The 23,867-nt window shown below is 42.4% G+C and overlaps 1 protein-coding gene across 2 annotated transcripts in view; it reads right to left on the bottom strand.

Moving 5' to 3' along the window:
• PSMD14 (proteasome 26S subunit, non-ATPase 14) overlaps positions 1–23,867 on the bottom strand; it is a 204,025-nt gene that overhangs the window by 162,424 nt on the left and 17,734 nt on the right. For both annotated transcript variants that reach the window (XM_029605601.1, XM_029605600.1), the window contains exon 2: positions 15,885–15,936. In XM_029605601.1, the coding sequence (XP_029461461.1) occupies positions 15,885–15,932 (48 nt within the window). In that variant the 5' untranslated portion in view covers positions 15,933–15,936. The remainder of the gene's footprint in view (positions 1–15,884; positions 15,937–23,867) is intronic.

Here is a 23,867-nt window from a genome sequence, read left to right as displayed (position 1 = left end):
ACAAACACTGCAGATCCCTAAAGGCTTTAGCTTGTTGGAAATGAAGAAAGGGGGCGATATAACATGTCTGCATGGGGGTAACCTGCACAGAACGGCAGTTATTACCCTTAAGAGAATGCATGGGTGTAACCCACGTAAAGTGGCATTTACTACCATAAGCAAATTGCTGGATAGACTGTATGGACCATTTGGTTACTATGCTCCTAAGTTAGGATTGAAGCAATCCAAAGAAGGGCAACCAGGATAGTGTGGGGTCTGCCTCAATGGCCATATGAGATTGGACTGAAGGACCTGGTCATGTATACCCTGGAGGAGAAAAGGGACTGAGGAATATGATAGAGACATTCAAATACTTGAAGGGATAAATTATCCATGGGAATCAAGCCTTTTCTAATTGAAAGCTGTAAAACTAGGGGTTATGGTGTGAAGCTCCAAGGAGGGTGGACTCTGGAAATATTTCTTCACAGACAGGGTCGCGGATTCATGGAATGCCGTCCTGGTGGAGGTGGTTAAGACTAACTGTAATGGGATTCAAAGAGCTTGGGATAGACACTGGTGGCTAAAAGGATGGAAGTGAAGATAAGGGGTAACCTGCACAGATCAGCAGTTACTGCTCTTAACAGGGCATGGGGGTAGCCTGCATGGAGCAGCAGTTATTACCCTTCACAAAATAAAAATGTTAAAAAAAAAAAAGAATTAAAAGAATAAATAACTAAAGCTTGCTTGGCAGACTGAATAGACCACTTAGTAAGTGATGGCAGAAAAAGACCTATGTTACTAAGTACTAATCTTCAAAAGCCCATTTACATGAATAATGTGCATTTACACATGTAAAACCCAGTATTAAGCGTGTAAACACTTTTGAAAATCAGGCCCAATGTTAAGAGCTGGGATACTTAAACATGAAAGCTTAGTCATAAATTTATACGGGAATCAAAACAGCTAAAGTCAGAACATTGGCAACAAATGCAAAGAACATGAAATAGAGAGTATGATATAGATGCATCCTCTCCCCATTTTTACTTAATTTATACAGTGAATTTTTAATCTTGGAAATTTAGGAAAAATGAGGAATGCATAAACTTGATTCAATATACTGATGGCACAGTATTACTGGCATCCAAGAAATAAGACCTACATGAGACGATAAATAGATTATGCATAACTTGTAAGGTCTATGGATTGATCTTAGACACCAAAGAAAATTATGATAATCAGAAAACAATATCAATATTTGCATATGGAACATATTAAAGAATATAAATATCTAGTTAGTTGAATCAAACGATGGAAAATGTCTAAAAAGAACTGGGATGGCAAAAAAATAAAAAATAAAAAAAGACTTGAGATTGTCAGGAGCTTTAGGAAAACTTTTATTAAAAGTTAAAGAAAAGGCTACCAAGTACATACATCTTCCCAGATTACAACGAAATTCCAGGCATCTGAAATGTTATGTTACAGAGAGAATTCTGAAAGTTAGCTAGAAAAGCACGATCTCAAACGAGAAGGCAGGAGGTGAAATTATCCTGGTGCAAGACCTAGTCAAAAGGAAAATAAGATTTAATGGTAATGTCATCCAGAGATTCTGGCAAAATAACTAATCTAGTGCTGGAGAGCATAACTGAAGACAAAAACAAGAGACAAGTAGTCTAGGATGAAAAAATTAAAAAACAAACAAAGGTCAAGATTTAAAAATAAAAAATGAAAAATTACTACTTACCTGATAATTTCATTTTCTTTAGGACAGTTGGATGAATCCAGAACAAATGAATTATGTACCTCTAGCAGCAGATGGAGACGAAGCAAATTGACATCACAGTATATATATCCCTACAGTGACCTCAGCCTGCCAGTATTTCCTTCAAAAGCAACTGTAGACAGACTAATAAAACTTGATTAACAACAGATAACTATTGCAATACTCAGCCAACAGGCAACATTGCGCTCAGAAAAGAATGTAACACTAAATTACCCACCCCTACTGGAGAAGGTATACAAAAGTCTGGAGGAATGGGACCATTACCATATATCCTGGATAGGTAGAATAGTGGTCCTTAAAATGAATATTCTCCCCAGACTTTTATATCTTTTCCAAACTCTTCCAATTGCTGTACCGCCAAAAATGATAGACAAATGGCAGAGGCGGCTTCTCAAATTTGTATGGAAAGGAAAACGGCCAAGAATAGCAAAAAAAGTTCTGTATTTACCAAAGGTGCAAGGCGGAATGGGTGTTCCTAACTTACACTGGGATCATGCAGCAGCCCACCTAAAAGCGATTATAGATTGGAATAAGCAGTGAAAACAACCGCTATGGGTGAAACTGGAATAGGCCATCCTTGGTTCTATGCCTATAATCAGCTTTGGTGTGGCAACCTAAATCCTCATGGCGATTACCCACTATACTTCCTGAAACAGTTCAAATAACATACAATATATGGTCACGCTGTTAGTGGGAAACAAGACCTATTTTCACAGCTCCCATATTTTCCACAATAATCTATTTGGGCCGTGTCAACACCAGTCAGCTTTTAGCTACTGGCGAACAAAAGGAATATATAAATTGGAACATTTATGCGATCCAGTAGGTATGATTCCTTTTGAGACATTACAACATAAGTATCAATTGTCCCCTAGAGAAATATTCTCATATTTACAGATTAGGCATTTTATTCATAGTCGGGTGATAGGGGAGGATCTTGTCCCAGGGCATCTCGGCTTTTGAATGTATGTGTAGGCATGCCGATAAGATGGGAAAAATTATTTCAAAACTATATTCCATGCTTGCTGGGAAAACTAACGTTCAACATTCACATTTGAGGGCTTGGAATGGAGACTTACCAACCACATTATCAGAAACTACATGGACACATATATTTCAAAACATCGGAAAGGGCCTGATATCAGCCGGACACATAGAAAATGGATATAAATTGCTATATAGATGGCACACTATCCCGGACAAAGTGCATCACATGTTCCTAGATATTTCTAATAAAATGTTGGAAGTTATGTGGAGATACGGGCACCTTTCTACATGTGTGGTGGACTTGCCCTAAGATACAAAAGGTGTGGTCAGAGTTATTTGATTGGCTGGGAGACATCCTCCGCGAACCAATTACAGTCAATGCTTCCCAGGCGGTCCTCAATTTGGAGATTGGAAAGGAAAAGGTAGTCCATATGCATTTTGTTCAATTTGGTATTGTTGCCACTAGAAGTGCTATAGCACAATTTTGGAAATCCGAAGAAATCCCTTCTATGGCGTTCATACAAGCCAGGGTACAGACACTACATAATCTGGGGAAAATCACAGCACATAAACAAAAACGAATATCACAATTTCATAAGATTTGGTCTCCCTATGAACTCTGGCTTTCCAAACAGCTTTCAATATAAAGTTCAAATGTGATGCCGCAATAGCTACCATAGACTAAGACTCCATAAGATGAATTTCCCAAGGAGGTGTTTGCAGGGAGGACTACCTCACAGACTCACTTTTCACCTTTCATAGCTACAAAACAGCTGACCGAAGGGAGGGTGGGAGAGGGAGGGGGGGAGGGGAAGGGAAATAAATCATACACATATGATACCATTGGGCGGTTGAGAAACAGTTGTTTATTAGCATACAGTTCAGACGATGTGACTCGTGTTTATAGATGTAAAGGATATCACTTTGACAGTATTGTACTGTACAATCAGAATACATAGTCAGTATACATATTAAGCAGTTAAACATCATGTGGACTATCAGAAACGAAAGACCTACACTGATGTAATGTTTCTTAGTTCTATTGTTGCAATGTTCAAATGGAATCTGTTTGAGATTTATAATAAAAACAGTTTATAAACAAACAAACAAAAAAAAAAAAAGAAAAGAATGTAACACTAGTCTAGGGACTTGAGTAACACTTACCAGTAATCCCTATAACATGTAGGCACACAGGAGGATCATTATGCAATCATTCGGCAGCCAAGGGAAGGAAGCTGGATTCATCTGACTGTCCTAAAGAAAAGGAAATTATCAGGTAAGTAGTAATTTCTCATTTCTCAGCATTCAGTCAGATGAATCCAGAACAAGTGGGATGTACCCAAGCTACTCCCAAATAGGGCAGGAGGATGTCCACAATCCAGTCAAAACGTGCAAAGGACACATCCTCTAAGGTCTGAACATCCAGACAATAATACCTGGAAAAGGTGTGTAAGGAGGACCACTTCACAGCTCGGCAAATGTCAATGGGCGACAAGAACTTAACTTCTGCCCATGACACTGTCTGAGCCCTAGTGGAATGAGCTCTAACCTGACTAAGTAACAGCTTCCCAGCATCCATGCATGCAGCTGAGACTACCTCCTTAATCCAGCATGCAATTGTAGCCCACGAGGCTGGCTCTCCCTGCATAGTACCGCCATGAAGGACAAACAGGTGTTCTGACTTCCGCAAAGGCTCAGTAACTTCCAGATACCTGACAATATGCCTCAACATCCAAGGGTCGCAACAGATGACACTCCTCTACATCTCTCTCTCTCTGTCCAGAGACAGCAGGGAGATGGACTGATTCAAGTGAAACTCAATAACCACCTTCGGTAAAAAGGAAATAACAGTATATGTGCAGCTGAACCACCCCTGGAGTCACCAGGAGAAATGTCTCCCAACAAGACAAGACCTACAGTTTGGAAACCCTACTCACAGAACAAATTGCCACAAGGAACACAGTTTTCAAGGTCAGAAATTGCAGGGACAGAGTACGTAGCAGTCTAAATATAGAGCCTGCCAAAAAATCCAAAAACAAATTAAGACTCCATAGGGGCACCGGAATCACAAAAGGAGGAAGACAGCCACATCAGGATGAGCAGACAAGGATCCTCCATTTACCTGACCCCTGAAACAGGCAAGAGCCACTACTTGTACCTTTAAAGAATTGAAAGCCAAGCCTTTATTCAAGCCATCCTGCAAAATTCCAAAATGAGCAGAATTCTGACCAAGGAAAGGAAGAGTACCTCGATCCTCACACCAGGCCTCAAACACTCTCCAAACCTGCACATAGACCAAGGAAGTGTAGAACTTTCTAGCTCTTAGCAAGGTGGAAATCACTGCCGAAGCATATCCACATTTCAGCAAGCGAGCCCTTTCAAGGGCCATATCATAATACAAAATCGAGTCAGATCTTCGTGAAGAATAGGTCCCTGTGCACTGGAAGTCAAAGAGTTGAATCCACCAGGAGCCTCCGCAGATCTGCATATCACAGTCTCCTGGGCCAGTCTGGAGCGACCAAGAGCACCATCCCTCTGTGGTGTTCAATCCTTCGAATCAATCTGCCCAACATGGGCCATGTTAGATGGCATACAGCAACTTGCCTTCCAGCCACTCCTGCTCTAGGGCATTGATCTTCAATAAATTCCTCCTGTGGCTGAAGAAACACGGAACTTTTGCATTGCGCAGTCACCAACAGGTCTAGGAACGGGAGACCCCAGCAATTCAAAGTCAGTCAAAACACCTCGTCTGACAACATCTCCTGGGTCCAGACTCTCCCTGCTGAGAAAGTCTGCTCTTACTTTGTCTTCGCCCGCAACGTGTGACGTTGAGATAATCTGGAGATGCATCTCTGCACATTCCATAAGTTGGCTCTTGGTACCTTCCTGCCGATTGATGTAAGCCACAATTGTTGCATAGTCAGACATTATTCAGACCAACTGACCATGCAGCCTGTTGCCGAATTGTAAACATGCCAACCGGACCACCCCAGCTTCCAGCTGACTGATGTTCCAGAGAGACTCTGCACTCCAGCCCCTTGCGCTGTCAGCTCCCGACTCTTGAGTTCCCCAACCAAAAAGTCTCGCATCCATTGTCAGTACTAGCCAGTTGTGTGGGGTTAGGGAAACTCCCTTTCGTAAATGATCTGCCTGCAGCCACCACTGCAGTTGGGAGGAGACTTCCATCGGCAGGTAGAGCCAAATTAAATAGTCCAAACGCTGCAGATTCCACTGAGCCAACAGGGAGTGCTGAAAAGGACGCATATGCACCCTTGCCCATGGTACCACTTCCAGGGTTGGCACCATTAAGCCAAGTACCTGCTGGTAAGACCATACGGTCGGGTGCAGAATGTTCAACAACAGACGGATCTGAGCTAGCAACTTCCGAATTTGAGCTTCCAGCAGGATAACCTTGCCCATCTTCATGTCAAACTGAACCACAAAGTATTCTAGTGACAGAGTAGGCTGAAGACTGCTCTTGGCTAGGTTCACCACCCAGCCAAGCTCCTGCAACAGGCAAATAACCTTGTAAGTCACTATGCAGCTCTCTTCTGGTGACTTGGTTCGAGTCAGCCAGTATTCCAATTACAGGTGTACTAGGATTCCATCCTTTCTCAACACTGCCGCAACTACTATCATTACCACCTTGGAAAACGTTTTGGGAGCGGTGGCCAAACCAAAGGGCAGCGCCTGAAACTGAAAGTGGTAACCCAGAATTGTGAACCACAGAAAACATTAATGTGAAGATATGCTTCAAACAGATCCAGAGAGGTCAGAAATTCCCCCGACTGCAAGGCCATTATAACAGAGCACAAGGTTTTCATGTGAAAATGTTTCACCTTCTAGGTCCAGGATGGGACGAAAGGAGCCCTCCTTCTTTGGCACAACGAAATAAATGGAATATTGTCCCATATTTTCTTGAAATGTGAGCACTGAGACCACAGCCCTCAGACCGAGGAGCCTCGTCAATGTACTCTCCACTGCCCACTTCTTCTACAGGGAGAGGCAGGGGGACTCCATGAACACGTCCCGAGGAACACTGCGAAACTCCATTGCATATCCTTCTCACATCACTTCCAAGACCCACTGTGATTTCAACCCACCTCTGATAAAAGAGAGGTATCCCCTTAATTTCTGTTCCCGGGAGTGCGTCAGCAAACCTTTATTGGGAGGCTCGTGAGGTGCCACTACCCGAGCCCACATCTCTTCAGGGTTGTCTGGGATGAAAGGATGGAGACCCACCGAAAGGTTGAGTCCTCTGAAAGGTCGCTCCTCTATAGGGTCAAAAACACCTGGATCCTCAAGCATGACCTCTCATGTTAAAGGAGCGCTGCATCTGCTTTTTATCCTACGGCAAACGAGGAACCAGAGATTTGCTCCACTTACTGGCCAGTTCCTCAAACTCGCTCCCAAATAAAGCGAGCCTTTAAAGGGGCAATTTGGTGAGGTTAGCCTTGAAGATCGCATCAGCCGACCAATTTCTCAACCATAACTGATGCCTGACTGCTACTATAGAAGCCATCCCTCTGGCTGAAGTGATGACCAAGTCACAGCTTGCAGCTGCCAAGAAGGAAGCAGCTGGTTCCATAACTGCCCTGGAGCTTACCCCAGAGTCATCAATCTCCTGGGTCAGAAGCAAACAAAAGCCAGCCACCAAGGAACAAGAAGCAGCGATATGCAAGGTCACCGACACTGCTTCAAATGCTTGCTTAATGATAGACTCAATCATTTTGTCATGAGCATCCTTCAAGGCCACGCCTACTTCCATGAGAATAGTGGTCCACTTGGATACTGCACATACAAGTGCATCTACCTGCAGAAAACATAAGCACTCTCTTACCACTGGATCAAGAAGGTATAGGCCCTTCCAGAACCCAAGCCCCTTTGAAATTAGCCACTGGGGCACCCCACTCAAGATCAATCAATTCTTGAATGGCCTCTATCATGGGGGAAAAAACAAGAGGCTTTACGCAAGGAAACCAAGATGGGATTTCTCTTTGGCTCAAACCCGGAATCTGCCCCAGGAACCCCGACCATTTCCCAAGTCTGGGAGAACAGAGCTGGCAGTTCACCTCTATGAAAGAACCATAGCATAGTTCTATACGGTTCTAATCCTAAAGGAATTACACCATCCTCAAGAGAGCCAAGATCGGCACCATGATCCATGCCTTCCAGATCTCTATCCAAAAGTCCCGCAGCCGTTCTAGGAGTATTTCAGCGCTTAACAGAAGGTCCAGGCAAGGATCATACATGTGCCTCTGCTCTGGGAGCATTGGACAGGGTTGAAGACTGCACCTGAAGAAAGAATACAACCCCTGGAAAAATTCTACCCATGAAAAAGTAGAAGAAGCAAACCAGGAGGCACCTGAGGCATACTCACTGAGCACCATCCCCTGCTGAGAAACCACTTAGGGGAGGTCCAAATTCAGATATCCAACCTGAGTCGTCTTTACCTAGACCTACATCTGGCTGGGAAGAACCAGGTTTAGTGAATTCAGAGGAAGATAAATCTCCCTGAGCCTCCAAACAACGCTGGCATGTTAGAGGGCACTCCTGGCTGAGATGCCCTAATATGACAGGCAGTGCAGAGAAAGGTGCTTAGGCTCCTTTAGGTATAAGCGCTATTATGACCGACAGCGTGCTGAGCAGCAGTCTGAGGCACGCTTTTAGCTGGTTTGTTTGTTTGTTTTTTTAATAATATATACATATTTCCAAATTAGGCATCCAACACTTAGGTGACCCACACCTAGACACCTAAATAGGCATCCAAGGCTTAGGAGTCCCAAAGATAAGCACCCTAAAAACTTAAGCGCACAGTACAACTTGTGTGCACAGATAAGTGTGCAGCCACTACAGTGCCACATAACTTGGGCGCACAGACTATAAGGCTCATCTGTGTGTTCAAAAACTGGGTGCACAGCTAGATGCATACGCCGAACCGAAAATCCTGAAGAGGGCAGTGAGAAAGCACACAAAATGCCGTTGTGGCCTATCACACAGTGCGCAGCAAAAAAGCCTCAGAGCGGGGCCAAGCCTAAGGAAGCTGCTAAACTCGCCAGGCTGCCCACATCTCTCGACCTCCCACGGAGTGGAATGAACGTCAGAACAGAATGCTGAGCACGGAGACCAGGGAAAGGAGGAAGCCCTATGCAACAAAAGCCTCCTAAGTCTCTGTATATTACTTTTTTTTTTTTCTTTTAATTTACCGGAGCTCAGCCTTATCTGGCTGAGTACAGAGATGGTCTCTGGCTGTGGGGGCGGGGGGGGTGGAGAGGCTATGTTCCGTCACCACCGTGCTCTGCTTCCTGCACCCGCTGCCTTTCAGCTGCTTAAGCAGCTAAGTCCACACCAGCTGAAAACCAACTACCAGACCAAGGCACTCGTCTGAGGGACCATGGAAGTCACCTCAAGAATTCTCAACTGGGGGAAGGACCATTTGGTATCACTGTAGGAGAATGGAGCAAATTTCCTTAATTCTCCTTTCTCAAAATGAAGCAATATCCAGTAGGAGATGCAAGTCCACCATCTGCTGGAGGCTAAGAATACTGGCAGGCTGATGTCACTGTAGTGGTATATATATTGTGACATCAGTTTGCTCTGTCTCCATCTAATGGTAGAGGTGCATAACCCACTTGTTCTGGATTCATCTGACTGGACGCTAAGAAAGAAAAAGGCAGAGAGAGATCTGGTTTTACTGCAGTTGTCAGCCTTTGTAATCAAAGACAGCAGTTGATGACGAATAAACCTGAGTTTATAAAACTCTTGGAAAGTAAAAAAAAAAAAATCAGATTGAAGTCACACCACAGTTTCAAGGTCACCATATTGTGCATTAAAACTGGTTTACTTTGCCCTGAGTTGTCACTCAGATTAATTGAGTTGCAGACTGCAGAACTCCAGTCAGAGTGACAGTTTATAGAAAATCAGTGTATATAAAAAATATAGTCTGAGGTTTGGCAAGCTAGATGACAAAAACTCTTTTTACAGGAAGAAAAGAGAGAAAGCAGCAAATAGAGGCAAAGTATCTAGAAGCATCTTAAAACAATGATACATTTTTATTTGTAGGAGTGTTGTAAACATGAACTGGATATCTCAGGTTTAAGGTGGAAAAGCATAGCCTCCCAAGTACCTTCCCCCTGGAGCTCAGAAAAGCAACCTTTAGTGACTCAGCACCAACACCTTTAAGCCTGTAGCTTTAACTTTATAACTCACAGGTTCATATGCTCGTTAGAGCTAAGATGTCCAGGTCATCTCTCATAACATAGTACATAGGACATCTCTCATAACATAGTGCATAGGACATCTCTCATAACATGGCAGAAAAAGACCAAATGGTCCATCCAGTCTGCCCAGCAAGTTTCTTATGGAAGTAACTGCCGCTCCATGCAGGTTATCCCCATGTTTCTGTTAAGGCTAGTAATATTTGGATGGGTATAGACAAACAAGGTTCCAAAATGAAATGACAGAAATGGCTACATAAAGCAAAATATATATAACAAAGTATACAGAATCAAATCTGAAACAATTACTGAACAGGAGCATAAAATAATAATATAACAAAAACTAAACAAGAAAAGTGTAAGAAATATTGCATACGCAATTCCAGTGAAGAAGCCCCTTTAATTTTTGCACTGGCATGATCTCCATCATCACATCGAAGACCTCCTTTTTTTTTTTTTTTTGCAATTGAGGACCCTACTCCATGAACTCACGAGGGCAACTTTGGTGAATGGTTGATCAAAAGGGAACAGTGGTGGATTTTCACTTTAAACATGGTACATCCCTTCGGTTTAAACAGTGATATCCAATGATCTGCCCTTTATAATTCTTTAACTGCTTTTCTGATTGTTTATATTTTGTCTGCTTTGTTTTATTTTTGCTTTTTTTCTTATTTCCATTTTTTATTAATTTTTATTCTTTTTATTTCTATTCCTGTTTGGCTTTTGTCTTTTGCATTTGGGTTTTGTTTCGATCCTTTACAGTTTCCCTGGATTACTTCATAATGATTGTTTCCTCCTTATCCTGTTTTTGCACGCTTCGGAGGGTAGCCCCACCCCCATTTAAGCTTTATTTAGTGCTTTACTCCCACTGTTGCCCCCTCTTACTCACACTGATCAGATCTTGTTGACGGTAGGTCATGCCACTTTTGCTTTCCCCCTGATTTCTCTGCTCTTCTGCGTGGCAGTACCCGATTTGTGTTTTTCTGTTTTGTTTTTTTGAGCGGTTTTCTTTTGTTTCTGTATCTCTGCAGGGTGCCCCGATATAAAATTCTTTGATGCCACGGCACTGCGCTTTTTCATGGCTGCTTATAAAAGTTTTTGACCCGACATTCATCGCCATTAAAAAATATATATTATCCGTTTTATGATATGTATCCCCCCCCTTTAGATCTTTAGTTTTCCTTTTTCACTCTCTACATCCAGATTGATTTTGCCCTCTCTCTTGGCTCAGTTATCAGAGAAGCTATTGCAAGGACCATTCCAGGCATTTTTACTTTGCCTGCATTTCCTTCACGCAGTATGGACTCTTAAAAATATACACTACAATGTGTTCTTTTGTATCCTATATATTCCTCTTCCGCCTCTACTCACCTTTAAACCCATCTGATAGTGTTTGGAGCCACTTCAAGTGAATATTTTCCCTGACACTGTGAAACTAGGTACGCCTTCACACTGTACACATTATTTAATGCCACGCTGCCTTGTTCTTCCTTCCCGCTCCCCTTTGTTACATTTTCTGTTTCATTTTTCTTGTTACATTTTTCTTTATTTAGTTTTTGTTATATATTATTATTTTATATTCCTGTTCAGTATTTGTTTCAGATTTGGTGCTACATACTTTGTTACATATATGTTGCTTTATGTAGCCATTTCTGTCATTTTTTGTTGTTTCATTTTAGATCCTTGTTTGTCTACATCCTCCCTTTTTATCTATCTGTTGGCAGTTTGGGGTTTCTGTCCTTCTCGACGCAGCCCAAGTGGCAATACGTGGTCCGTGTTGGTGGACCAAAATCTACTGCACTTTTGAATGAAAGTTGGAAATGCTTGGCAACATCTTCATTTATTGAGTTTTGATTTTGATCATTTCTACAGGGTTCCCAGAACCCTGCACTGTCAAACCCATATTAAAATCACTGCTGTCAAAATTTTTACAGGATGGGCAGTCTTCTTGATAATTCAGACAATGCTGCTTGAACATGTTATGCTTTTGGATTTGTCCATAGAAGCAGTCCTGACTTTTTCCCCTAATGTCTGTGCATCAGTATCCCAGAGTGCAAAAGTCAGGACCCTGACATCCCGCCTCACCACCACCACCACCGCTGTCAAAGACAGTGATGTTGCAGTTGCGTCAAAATCATGAAAGCTAATTGGATAGGGGTAGTAGCTGCCACTCCATGCACCCTTTTCTTCCTTTCTACCTCTAGCCTTTAGGGATCCACATTTTTTATCCCATGCCTTTTTGAATTTGTTTACTATTTTCTTCTTCACCTCTAAGGTCATAGTAGGTCCCATTTGATCCATGATATGCATCAGCTTTTCCTTCAGATCTTCTCTCAATTGCTTTGAGCTTCGGTGTATTGATATCAGAACTTTGTACCAAATTGCCAATGTTTCTGTACATTTATTTGAAAATCCATAAATAAAAGGACCAAAAAAAAAAAAAAAAGTCAAAACTTTCTATTCTCTGTTATAAAAGGTCTGCTTTTCTTTTTGAACCATTTAAATGGACTTAAAATTTAATGACTCTGCCTTAAACAACCAAGTAGAATTATATGGTAAGATTCACAAGTGGATCCAACATTGTGAACAAGTAAACCCTCAAAGAAGGGAATGAAAAATGTACCCAAGATTCACTCACCATGAAGAAATGCAATCGCCAAGGCTCCTCCAACCTGACTTTTTTTTTTTACACTTTTCTTTCTCAAAAATCTGTATGGATTCTTTGAGCTTTTTTTGTTGCTGCTTCTTTCTTTAATTGTTATCTCAACCAACAAATATTATACATGAAATAAAATACACCCATGCAAAGACTAGACGGCTTTCCCTTCGAATTCTATAAAATCCTAGCCCAGCAGGTAGCCTTACCACTGGGAGAAATGTTCAAGACATTGATAGAGGTAGAACTATTTCTGCTAGCACCGAATAGGGCAAGGATTATGATGTTACCTAAGAAAGGCAGAGATCCGCAATTGCCTGCCTCGTATCACCCAATCTCTTTTGATGTTAAACTTTTAGCCAAGATTTTGGCCACACGGTTGGCCAAGTATATCCCTGTTCTTGTTGGGTCAGATCAGGTTGGCTTTCTTCCCGGCCAATATAGCATCACCAATATCCGTCAGCTTCTGGCATCTATGGAATGGAGCCGTCGACATAAGATACAGTCGTTGGTTGAGTTTAGACGCAGAAAAAGCCTTTGATGGGTTGGAATGGCCATTTTTGCTGCATACTTTGCAGGCCTATGGTACTGGGGTTTTTTTGCTAAAGCGGTCTGTACCCCTTTATAATAACTGTAGGGAGGCCCTCTATGCGAATGGCTACCTGTCTTCTGATATTTTCTTGGGGCGCAGTACGAGGCAAGGCTGCCCTCTGTCCCCTTTGCTTTTTATACTGGCCCTAGAACCTCTATTAAGTAGCCTCCGAGATAACAGTGCCATTCAGGGAATTGCTATAGGAGCATAAGAAGGGCATGCTTCTGAATTTAAACTCGCAGCTTTTGCAGATATCATCCTTCTGCATCTCACTAACCCTGTGCACTCCTTTGAAGAGTTACTTAAGGAAATTGTCATTAGCTGGGATGAAATTAAACCTTGATAAACCAGAAGCATTACCACTCTCTCCAGTTACGCAACAATTATGGGGGCCAAATTTCCTTATGCGCTGGGTCAAAGGGTCCATGAGGTACTTGGGGATTTTTCTGCATGCTGATCCGAGTTGCATTTATCAACTCAATTTCAATAAGTTACTACAGACTATGCAATGATTTTTATGACACTGGCATGACTTCCCGGTATCTCTTGCAGGTAGAATAGCCCTTTTCTAAATGTTTATTTTACCTAAATGGCTTTATTTTTTGCAAACTTTTCCATGTATCTGAACAACCCGAGACACTCAGAAATTTTACCAGGTGCTTAGGCATTTCCTTTGGAGGGGGAAGAAACCTCGTACAGCACTATCTAAGTTAAAGGGTAAATGAGATACTGATGGGAAGGGGCTCACTATTAGGGCTTATAATCTTGCTTCTAACTTAAATCTTGTGGCAGATTGGCTCCTCAATACTGGCTATTATGTTTCTTTGCCCTTGGAATGCAGTTACTTAGGAGCCAGCCCAGGAGCAGGGTTGCATTCATCTCAATCAGCTCTGCCAGACTTTCTCAGAAATAATATTTTAGTTATCCTTCTCATGCACGCTTGGCACCAATTATGCTCCTTATTATGCCTTAGGCCTTCTATTTCTCAGTTTCTACCGCTCATAGGAAATGTACATTTTCCACTGTATTCACAACCTGGGCTACTTTAGGCGTTTCTCTGCTAGCCCACTTCTTAGATGATATGGGTCAGATAAAATCATTCCCTGATCTTCAGGGAGAAATTTCTTTGAATGATAAACATTACTTTCAGTACGTGCAGTTACGCCATTACATACGCTCCTTGGGGGTATCAGATTGGTCTCATGTGCACAGGGAATTCTTCACAGACCTTTTTGACTTTGAAGACCTGACTCAACTCTCTCTTTTTTTATATACACAAACCTAGGCACACCTACGAGTCATCAATACAGGGGTGAGCTAATGACCTGGGGCTCCAACTTCCAGGTGAGCATTACATACGATGTCTCCGCAAGCTCCGTTCTAATAGTAGCCGGGTGGACTTGCAAGAAATACAATATAAATTTCTGGCAAGTTATGTTTCCCAAACATTAGCACAGAAGTTCCAGTTGGCAACTGTGGCTATGTGTATTAAGTGCACTCAGGTGGAGGGTACTTGGGTTTCTGGTCATGTTCTTGTATCACGGGTTTTTTGGGATAAGAGAGTGAGTTATATCTACAGTGTGACAAAAATTAAATTACCCCTCTGTCCCAAGGTACTACTGTTTGATCTTTTGTCTAGAGTGGCGGTGGGAAACTTATGTAAAATTGTGGGTGATGCTAGATCCCCCCTCCCCCAAATGCTATCTTAATGGTGTGCATTAGTCCTCAATTTATGCCTCTTTGAGAAGTATGTTGAACACATATATATATATATATATATATATATATATATATATACACAGAGAGAGATATATTTTTTATTTTGATCTATATTCAGATTTTTCAGACACTTCAAAGCAAATTATCCTTTTTAGTTCTCCCTCTAAAACTGTTTGAACTATTTAGTGGGATTTTATCTTCAAAAGCCACAACTCGCAGACTTACAAACTAAGGGGGTCATTTTCTATCAGTATTGTACGCGAAAAGTCTCTTTTCGCGTGCGATAGCTTGATAGGGGCAGAGTCGGGGCGGCGTCAGGGCAGACATGGCGGTAACTTCACTGGCAACGATAAGGTAAGACCAGTTATCGCCGCCAGTAGCACGCCCAATAGCACCACCTTTCACAGTGGCGCTATGGGTGCGAAAGCCGGCAGCGATACCACCGCAGTGGTGTGATCACTGCCGGCTTTCGCAGGCCTGCCCCCCGCCCCGCCACCGTGGGATTCAGAAAGCCATGCGCAGATAGAAAATCCAGGCCTAAAAACCCTGAAGAGCTCAATCCATAAAAAATATTCTTACAACGGGACAAAACTTCATAGCATTGGCTAAGAGGAGCTCAGAACACCAGGATTTGTTGAGGCAGGCAACTCTTGAACAACTTCAGAATTCAATCCAAGCTTTCTATCCAAAAATGGATTAAGCATGAATTCACTTTTTTTTTTTTTAAAGACATATATCATTGTTCCATAGCATACTATGGCCTGATTTACTAAGCTTTAGAGCCCCACACAGACAGATTGGGAGAAAAGGTCTAGTAGATTATGCCTCATATGTGCTCTACTTACACAACTGGATTAGATATTTGCTGTAGTTCTTGTTGGTACAACGTATTAACCAGTAAGGTATTCACAAATCAAAAAAACAGGAGGAAAAATGGTTGTGCTGTGTACTAACCTGGCCCAGCCCAGGCATACCTCCTCCGAGCCGTAAGAGTCTGTCCATATTTCTAGAAAACAGAAAACGACAGAAAATTCTCTTAAACACAGACGTGTTTACTCAATTGTCATATATATAATTCACCTTCAGTCACTCAGTATGTCAAAAATATTGGTGGTAATTACAACACAACATCAGACTTCCTGTTAATTAACACCACATATTAATTCAAGAAGCCGTCTTCCCTGCTAATTAACAGACCTTATTTTACTGCTTTGGTTTGGGTTATCCCTAGCTTTGCAGACGAGCCATTTCAACTATCTTCTCAAAACTTTACTAGTAATTCAATAAATATTCTCTTCCTGTAGACTATTAATTAATACCTGTACCAAGAGCGTGCCTAAAATCTCTATTACATGAAGGAATGCACATCTTTCAGTTTGTCCAGAAATGTACAAATAGAAATCCTTACACCTGAATTAAAAATTGTAACATCCTCATTAGTAAGTTCTGTGCTAATTAACTTACAGCTTGTCAGTTATCATCAAAATTGCATGTGAAGGATACTGTGAGCAGATTATGAGTCTCTGGATAAGCATCAAAAGTTTTTATTAATGAAACTCATTATACTTTAAAAAAAAAAAAAAAATACTGAAGAGGTATACATGGAGAAGACAATTTTCAAAGCAATTAACTTACGTAGCTTGCCTAGTTTGAAAAACTGCCCTCCTCAGACTGGTTAAAAGTATTTACAGGCTTCCACAGCATGCATGCTTTTAACTGCGGAGTAAACAGGTATTCCCTCAGGCATGTCCAGGAGCAGGAGATCTCACAGGGTGAAAATATCACCCCAGTGAGCAGCTACATTTTATGCACCTTACTGTAAACCGTTGTGACGGTATAGAAAATATTTAAATAAATAAATCTAGCTTCCTAATTTAACTACATGGCTAGATTTAGCCGCTGAAAAAGTGGGTGGCTCCAGAGGCATTCCAGTGGTCAAGGAAGGACGTAGCCAGTTAACACTGATTTTCAGCGAGTCAGTTAAGTTTAGCTCAGCTAACTCTGGATGCAAACACTGCAGAATTTAACGTAGCTGGCTAATTTTAAGCCTCAACCTAGAAAGCTAGTTTATAGCTAACAAAATTAAGCTCATTTTCAGCTAAGAGCCTCATTTATCAAGCTTTTTTCCCCCAGAGGGGAAAATACCAGGGGACATACAAAGTGGCAGTTCTCAAGACTGCCACTTTGTGAATACCGCAGTACTTTCCCCAGTGGTAAAATGCCACCAGGAAAAATACCATGGCATTAAAGGGCCCCTAAAATTTACACAATGGTGGGCCTAGGACTGTTGGGCCACCATGTCTTATATGGGCTAACTGGCTCTGATTAATCCCACTTAAGGTGCATGAAAGACCTTGGGTGTCTCCATATACCCCCTGCCGCCCTAGAGGAGACAAAAATGTTTTAAAAAAATACATATTTAAAAAGGTAATTACCTCTGGGGAAAGGTCCCCACATCCAACCACTCCCTTTGACACAAAAGTCTGGCCTTCGGAGGCTAGGAACCCAACCCTAGCCCACCTTCCAGACCCCCCTCCCCCCCCCAGCCCACCCCTTATAATTGAATATCCGGGTGAAGTAGTGGGGAGCCTGGAGCGCTGCCTAGGATCTGTGCCAGACAGCGGCCATTTTCCAAAATGGTGCTGGCTACCCTGTCATATGATGGGGCAAAGCATGGCTCAGCCAGCCAGGGCCATTTACATCACGATAACCAGCCTAAGCAGCTTTGTAAATGAGGCCCTAAGACAGGTTCTTTGGAATATTTTTCCCTATGGAATTTAATATTAAAATTGGAAAAACCTGACTACTACCATTTTCTGCAACACAACAAAAAGTAAAATGTGCTACTTAATTCTGTTTTACTTTGGAGGGTAACTTCTTCAAATGTTGATTTTCTGCCTCAATAGCAATCCCTGGATAAATGGGGCTCTTCAAGCAAAACTTCAAGCATTTATAAAACAAGAGATCGGTGAGCACAGATCATGGATTGTGACATAAGCAACGAGGCGTTCTTTACACAAAATATTCCTGCAATTTAAAAATACAAAATGAATGTAGAAGGAAATAGTTTTGAGCTTTCTCTCCTGTATATTCTGGCGAGGAAAGTAAAAAATAATCCCGGGGCATATCAGTATTATCACAATATCTGAACTACACCAAGTTTTCTTCTTGCACTGACTTTGGTTCTATTGTAAATCATCCACAACCAAAGGAGAATACCTTCAACTAATTCCACTAACGTCATACAAAAAAGAATTATCCCTATCATGACATCTCCATTGAACCAACTTCTAGGCCTCACGCTTCTATCAGTCACCCTCTTCAATGCGCAATCCTTAACTAAGAAGACACATATCCTCAATGATTACCTTTTGGATTCCAACCCAGACATCTGTGCCATCACAGAAACTTGGTTAAAAAACTCGGACATAGCCTTAACCAACCAACTACCCATCCAGACGTATGACATTTTCACCTTCCATAGACACAAAAAAAGAGGAGGTGGACTCCTCCTAGCCTCCAAGAAAGAACTCAGACTGACCGCACTCTCAATCAAGACAAAGTCCAAATTGGAAATGGGTCTAGTCAAGTCAAAACATCTACAAATACTCTTAGTCTACGCTCCCCCGGGAGTTCTAGAAACGGACCCGTCACCCCTCATAGAATCCATCGTGAAACATATTAACTCAGACCTTCCAACAATGATCATGGGGGATTTCAACCTCCATACAAACGCAACACCTCTTTCTGCAAACTGTGAAGCCCTCCTCACCACCCTCAGCGCTATGGGATTTACTCAGACCATCAATAGCCCCACACATAAAGCTGGACACACTTTGGATCAAATATTCATCAACTCCAATTTCACATGCACTATAGAACCTTCTTGTACCCCGATCCCTTGGTCAGATCATTTCCTGATAGAATCTTCCTTCTCCACACACAAACAGACACACACCGCCCCACTCCTTTCCACCATTCAATTTAGGAAAGCATGTCCATCAGATACTCTCAGCGATCATCTCTCCAAAGAACTTTCTAACTTAGACCTAGCTAACCCCGACTCAGCCCTATCCTCCTGGCAAAAGATTACAGAAGCGGTCGCAAACAAATGGTGCCCTTTAGTCTCCAAATCAATCAACCCAACAAAAAAGGGAAATCAACCCTGGTTCAGCGCTGAACTTAAACAAATGAAACAGACCTTACGCCATAAGGAAAACAGATGGCGAAAAACCCTAACACTTCTACCCTTTCTACATACAAGGGATTCTTACATCACTACAGGACCGCCATTCTACAGAAAAAAAAAGGAATACTATGCAAACAAAATACACCATTTCCAATATGATGCCCAGGCCCTATTCGCCTACGTGACACAAATCACCAAATCTACCCCCCCACCTATTCCAGACGAACAAGCTCTTTCCAAGGCTAATGAGCTCGCTACATTCTTCCAACAGAAGATCTTAAATACACTCGCCCTCCTGCCTTCAAATTCTACACCTCCCAAGCCAGGTGAGAATCTCCAGTCTCTTACTAAACCCAAATTTGACAGTTTCGAGTCAATCTCCACTAAAGAGATTGAATCCCTTTTAAAAAGGCAGAAACCATCAAGCCATCCGGCTGATAACATCCCATCGAGACTCCTGCTTCTCATCCCAAATGTGATCTCAGGACCTCTGACTGGCATCATAAACAGCCTTCTAACGCAAGGAAGCTACCCAGACAGTCTAAAAACCGCCTCACTCAAGCCCCTCCTCAAGAAACACAACTTAGATCCTAATGTACCAGCTAATTTCAGACCCATCTCTATCCTCCCATTTGTTGCCAAACTAACGGAGAAACTGGTAAACACCCAGCTTTCTGAATATCTTGAAGACCACAAGATCCTATTCCCATCGCAATATGGGTTCCGTAAATCACGCAACACGGAAACCCTTCTCATTTCACTTACTGACCATATTATCATGGGGTTGGACAAAGGACACTCCTTTCTGTTGGTCCTGTTAGACATCTCGGCGGCATTTGACACCGTCAACCATACCATCCTGCTGGATCGCCTAACAGACATCGGCATCTCCGGATCTGCCCACAACTGGTTCAAGTCCTTCCTCAGCAATAGGACTTTCAAAGTCAAAATCAACAATAAAGAGTCACCCCTAACTAAATCAACTCTTGGCGTACCTCAGGGTTCCTCCTTATCTCCTACCCTCTTTAATATTTACCTCCTCCCCCTCTGCCAATTGTTAACAGACCTCAACCTAATCACTATTTGTACGCAGATGACGTGCAGATTCTAATACCGATAACAGAATCAATCTCAAAAGCGCTCACCCATTGGAACAACTGCCCTCTATCCATCACTAATCTACTCAACAGTTTAAACCTGGTTCTTAATGCCTCCAAGACAGAGCTGCTCCACATATCCTCAAACGAAATCAATATCTCCCCACCATCTCCACACATCTCTCACATTACTTGCAAGCAGGTTAGAGACCTTGGGGTAATACTAGACAATAGTCTAAACCTTAAGAAAATGGTCAACACAACCTCCAAAGACTGTTTCTTCAGATTACAGATTCTAAAACGACTTAAACCACTCTTATTCTTCCACGACTTCAGGACAATCCTCCAAGCGCTACTGTTCGCCAAAATAGACTACTGCAGTGCCCATTTCCTAGGCCTTCCCAAATCCACTACCAAACCACTGCAGATGTTACAAAATGCGGCTGCGAGATTGCTGACCAGTACCAGCCGCAGCGAACACATCTCTCCCATCCTCAGGAACCTACACTGGTTACCAGTTAATTTCAGAATTCTATACAAATCAATCACCGTAATTCATAAAACTATCCATCATCATCTTCAACTCGACCTGGAAATCCCATTCAAACTCCACTCCTCTAACAGACCAACTAGAGATACTCTCAAAGGCACCCTGAAATTTCCCCCTACTAAAGCTTCACGCCTCTCGATGACCAAAGACAGAGCTTTTTCGATAGCTGGCCCATCTATCTGGAATAGCATCCCTTCAAGTCTCAGAGTGGAGCCTTGCCTGTTAACTTTTAGAAAAAGACTTAAAACCTGGCTCTTTCACCAAGCCTTCACCGACCCACCAGACAATCACTAGTTGTCCTTCACGCTTACCCGTTATGATGATTATACTCACGAATGGACTCTGACTCTCCCAGGTTAAAGCACCATTAAGCTTTAACCCGTACGCCCTATGGCATCACTTCATATTTATTTCCTGCCTTATCTTCTTTCCAGCTTGTTGCAAGCTTCCAAGTTCTCTTCCCTGTTGATTGTAACTTTGACTCATTCCTACTTACTGTTTATCTTTCGTTTACTTGAATAGTTACCCCAGTTTTTTATTCTTGTTAATTGTAAACCGATCCGATATGGTTATTTACTATGAAGGTTGGTATATAAAACTGTTAAATAAAATAAATAAATAAATAAATAGGAAAAAAGTCAAATATGTGTTACATGCAAACCTTTGTAAAACATGCATCTTCTCATCTATACACACACCAGTTGTCAACAATCTTGGCCTCTCTCTCTCTCTCACTCTCACACACACACACACACACACACACACACACTTGTGTACCAGGGCTGCTTGCTTCCTGAGATTTCTTCTAATTGCTTTGTCCCTGTCTCAGATCAGCATCACTCAATTCTTTTCTTCCTTTCCTCATCTGTCATCAATCCATCTTTCCCCACCTCACATTATGTACCCTTCTAATCTCTCCTGATTTCTATTAAGGGTATGTAGGGGGAAAAAAATTTTCATTTAATTTCTCATTCTGAGTTTTATCAAGTGCTAAATGAAAAGAAACAAACAATAGTACATCCCTAGATGCCATTACCCCTCACCTTCAGGAGGAGCACTGGCATCCGAAGGTCCTACACAATTAACAGCCACAGATGTTTACAGGCATATCTGGCCAGTACTAGTCTCCAGCACGAGTGTGCATAACCAGAAGGTTAGACAGGAAAGTAGGATCAGCAGTGCCTGAGAAAAAAAAAACTTGCTACCTGCTAACTCCACATGCAGGGCTGACCTTAGGGTTTGTAGGGTCTGGCGTGAAATAGCCTGTACAGCCCCACCAGATACCATCATAGTCATCTCCCTCCCACACACACAAACCCTCTCCCGGACACCACCACCATCATCATCTCTTGTCCATCTCCCTCCCACATGCCCCCTTCCTCCTGGACACAATCATCACTGTCGCCCTTCCACACACCCTTCCACCCAGAAGCCATCATCTTCCCCCAAACCCCATGGAATCATAATCATCTCTCTTCCTTCTCCTTCCCCCAGGACAATTCTCTCTCCTCTTCAACTGCCCCTCACCTCAGTCCCAAGTGATCCTCCTCCCCCTCCATCCATCAGGAGAAGAGTGGCACTTTTTATCTCTATCAGCCTACACTACTGGTGGGCTTGACTCTCTTTGAATATGTGGTGCCAACAGGTCCTACGTGTTCAGATGTCAGCGTGAAGCTAGAGGAAGTGGCACTCTCCTCCTGACAGCCAAAGGAACAGAGTAATAGTTCAGCTGCTGCGACTGTGATGCAACACTGGCTAAGAAGCACTGTTGTAGAGATCCCATACTATTTTGTATAACTCAAGAAGAGACTAACAAGAAAGCAAACAAGAGAGAGTAAGAGAATGAAGAGATGAAAAAGAGAGCAAGCAAAAGCAGTAGGGGCTGAGGCGGGGGACATAGAGGACCCATGGCCTTGCACCACTGCAGGAATAAGAAGTCAAGGCTCAGCACAGAGGAAGAGGAGCTCAAGCAGACCTAAAGAAAGGAAGAGAGGCTGCGCATGGAAGAGGAAGAAGGGGAGGGAGGGGGGAACCTATGAGAGAGAGGAAGCATAGCAGGGGCATCACTAGAAATAGGCGACCTATGCCCCAAATATTTTTATAGTGATCTGCACGCCACTGATCCATAAGCCTTTATAGGGCAGGTCAGGCAAGGTGCTGCACTTAGCTGATTTTGTGGCTGAACAATATGGACTGCCAGTAGATTGTTTATCATCACAGTGAATCTTTCAAGATCCCTCCTCTACAAATCTTCAGAGGGGGATCTCCACCCTCCCTTGTGAATTTTGGGACCCAAATATTCCAACTATCTAACAATGCCTCCGAAGCACAGCAATAGATGACATTTTGCAGTACACAACAGTGTCAGAAATTACTGCTTTTGTGTGGATAAGATGGGTCTCTCAGTTTCCTTAACCTTACCTTTCTGGAGGCATCTACCTGCATGAAAACTATATTTGTACCTATGTCACAATTTGCATGATCATGTTCAAGTAACACGGATTTAAATTTCCTCCTTCCTTTCCCGTCATCTCTCCAAAACCTTCAAAGCCATTTACTTTGGAATGAGACATCCCAACAGTTCCCAGGTATGGCAACCTCTAAAATGCTAGGAGTTTATGCATTTAAAAGTCTTATGAAGGTACATTTTTTCGTGGTTTGTGAAGCTGGGGTTGAGCTTGCATGCCCTGTCAGAGGCAGTCCAAAAGAGGGCTACCAAAGCGATGCAGCGTCTGCAGCACATGCATGAGGCGACATTTAAAAGGCCACAGAGGAGAGAAGGGGAAGGAAAATATAAAACAGGCATTCAAATATCTCAGAAAGTATAAACAATGCAGATATATCAAGCATTTTTCAATATAAGTAAGTGTAAGACAGAAGGTCATGATATGAAGTTGGAGAAAGATAAGGACGCATTTCTTGAGAGAAAGAGGAATGACTAACCCATGGAGGTGATAAGAGCAAAACTAAGAGAATTCAAGAAAGAAAGGAGAAAATAGAGAAGCTAAAGAGTGGGGAGGAGGCAAGAATAAAGTCAGACAGCAAACTGGTTTGCAGTACTAAAATAGGAAGGGCAAGTGGGAGCATAAGATAGAAAGCAA

Source organism: Rhinatrema bivittatum, chromosome 6 (assembly GCF_901001135.1).
Source record: "Rhinatrema bivittatum chromosome 6, aRhiBiv1.1, whole genome shotgun sequence".
Classification (NCBI taxonomy): domain Eukaryota; kingdom Metazoa; phylum Chordata; class Amphibia; order Gymnophiona; family Rhinatrematidae; genus Rhinatrema; species Rhinatrema bivittatum.
This window is presented reverse-complemented; position numbering and strand designations above follow the sequence as displayed.